This window comes from Salvelinus sp. IW2-2015, unplaced genomic scaffold, assembly GCF_002910315.2.
Source record: "Salvelinus sp. IW2-2015 unplaced genomic scaffold, ASM291031v2 Un_scaffold1648, whole genome shotgun sequence".
In the NCBI taxonomy this organism is placed as follows: Eukaryota; Metazoa; Chordata; class Actinopteri; order Salmoniformes; family Salmonidae; genus Salvelinus; species Salvelinus sp. IW2-2015.
Window position 1 is genome coordinate 194,617 of NW_019943060.1, and position 1,892 is coordinate 196,508.

At 51.0% G+C, this 1,892-nt stretch overlaps 1 protein-coding gene across 1 annotated transcript in view; it reads right to left on the reverse strand.

The window, feature by feature from the left end:
* LOC112071577 (slit homolog 3 protein-like) overlaps positions 1-1,289 on the reverse strand; it is a 185,089-nt gene extending 183,800 nt beyond the window's left edge. Inside the window, 2 exon segments of the mRNA XM_070439444.1 lie at positions 602-840; positions 966-1,289. Coding sequence (XP_070295545.1) covers positions 602-840; positions 966-1,289 — 563 coding nt within the window.
* Between the last annotated feature and the right edge of the window lie 603 nt (positions 1,290-1,892).

Here is a 1,892-nt window from a genome sequence, read left to right on the forward strand (position 1 = left end):
GGGGCAACGCCCTGGTAAAACCCGTTAACACTGGGACTAAGAGGGAAACGTCCTGGTCTCACCCTTTAATACTGAACCATATGCAGGGGAAAATGTCCCCTGCACAGGAAGGCCACTCACATATCTCTCACTCTTTCCTCCTTCTCACACTGGGAAGAGAGAGATTTTCCAAGGAGTGCTAGGGAGCTGGGGGGGACATGAATTTATTAACAGGCAGTGGAAATTATTCATGTATGTCAAGGGAAGCCAGGCTTACTCAATAAATTGACCAAGAAAAAAAGAAAACATTTTGTTTAAAAATGTTCCTTCAATTCACCAGAGGCTGAATGTATCACACCGGAATAAGCATCCGTGTGAGCGAAACAGCGCCCCTCTGTCTCTGTATGTGTAGGCCATCTACCTGACTCTGTCTGGTCAAAAAGAGTATGACATTGTTGCCGCCCATAGCAATGAATGCAAGAGAAGTCGGCGAGCGTTTGGCCTCCCTTCATAAAAAAAAGTATAGAATAATAGCCAATCAGCATTGAGCTAAACTAAGTGAGCTCAACTGTGAATGGTCCTGATGCACCAAGACAGTTGGATTTGGCTTCACTCCAGTCACATCACATCGAGAGCAATGCAACGGATGGACAGGTCCACCAGCTGGTCAAATGTGAGGGTGGTGTCTYTGCASGCCAGCTCCCGACGGACGTCCTCGCGCAGACTGCAATTATAATGGTCGATCAGGGCCCTGTTGTTCCATCCCGCGCCAGCAGCCAGGGTCCTAAACTCCACGGCGAACTCCTGGGYGCTCCTCGTCTCCTGCCTCAGATGGTAGAGTCGCTCACCCGCCACTTTACCCTCGGGCGGGTGGTCGAAGACCGGGTGAACTCCTCAAACTGGTCCAACGCCACATCTCCCTCTCTCCACACGGTGTTGGCCCACTCCAGGGCTCTCCCGGTGAGGCACGAGACGAGGGCGGACACCCTCTCACGGTCCGATGGAGCCGGGTGGACGGTGGCCAGATARAGGTTTAATTGTAACAAGAACCCCTGGCAGTTCGCAGCCCTCCCGTCGTACTCCTGGGGCAAGGAGAGACGGATCCCACTGGGTTCAGGCGGGAAAGGGGCGCTCAGGAGAGACCCCGGTTGTGCTGGTGGAGGCGATGGAAGAACTCCCTGTCTCTCCCAGCGGTCCATTGTCTGGACAACGCGATCCATGGCGACGCCAAGATGGTGAAGCATAACTGCATGCTCCTGGATGCGCTCCTCCACTTCAATGGCCAGGGTACCCTCTCCTGCTGACTCCATAGTTGTGGTCGGAAATTTTGTAATGGGTGCGTGTTGGTGGCAGGGAAGTCAGGCGCAGGAGAACGAACTTGGTATAAACRKAGTCGTTTAATAAGTGCTGACCAAACTCCAAAAACCAAAATATTTAAAAATAACAAAGTGGGTACAAAACCCGTCGCACACCAACACATACTAGCACAATCACATACATTAAAACAATCTCCGACAAGGACATGAGGGGAAACAGAGGGTTAAATACACAACATGTAATTGATGGGATTGGAACCAGGTGTCAAGGAAGACAAGACAAAACCAATGGAAAATGAAAAATGGATTAGTGATGGCTAGAAGATCGGTGACGTCGACCGCCGAACACCGCCCGAACAAGGAGAGGTACCGACTTCGGCGGAAGTCGTGACAACTGTATGACTGAGTCATAGACAGTTTAGGCAACATGAAAGAGGAAGGTGGCATTGGCATACGGTGAGTAAACTTGCACGCACGCACACGCACGCACGCACGCACACACACACACACACAAATCAGTACCATCAGAAACATTACCTTGCTTGACGATGCTGTAGGTGATGGAACTGTTTGTTACATGCAATATGCTTGGTGGAC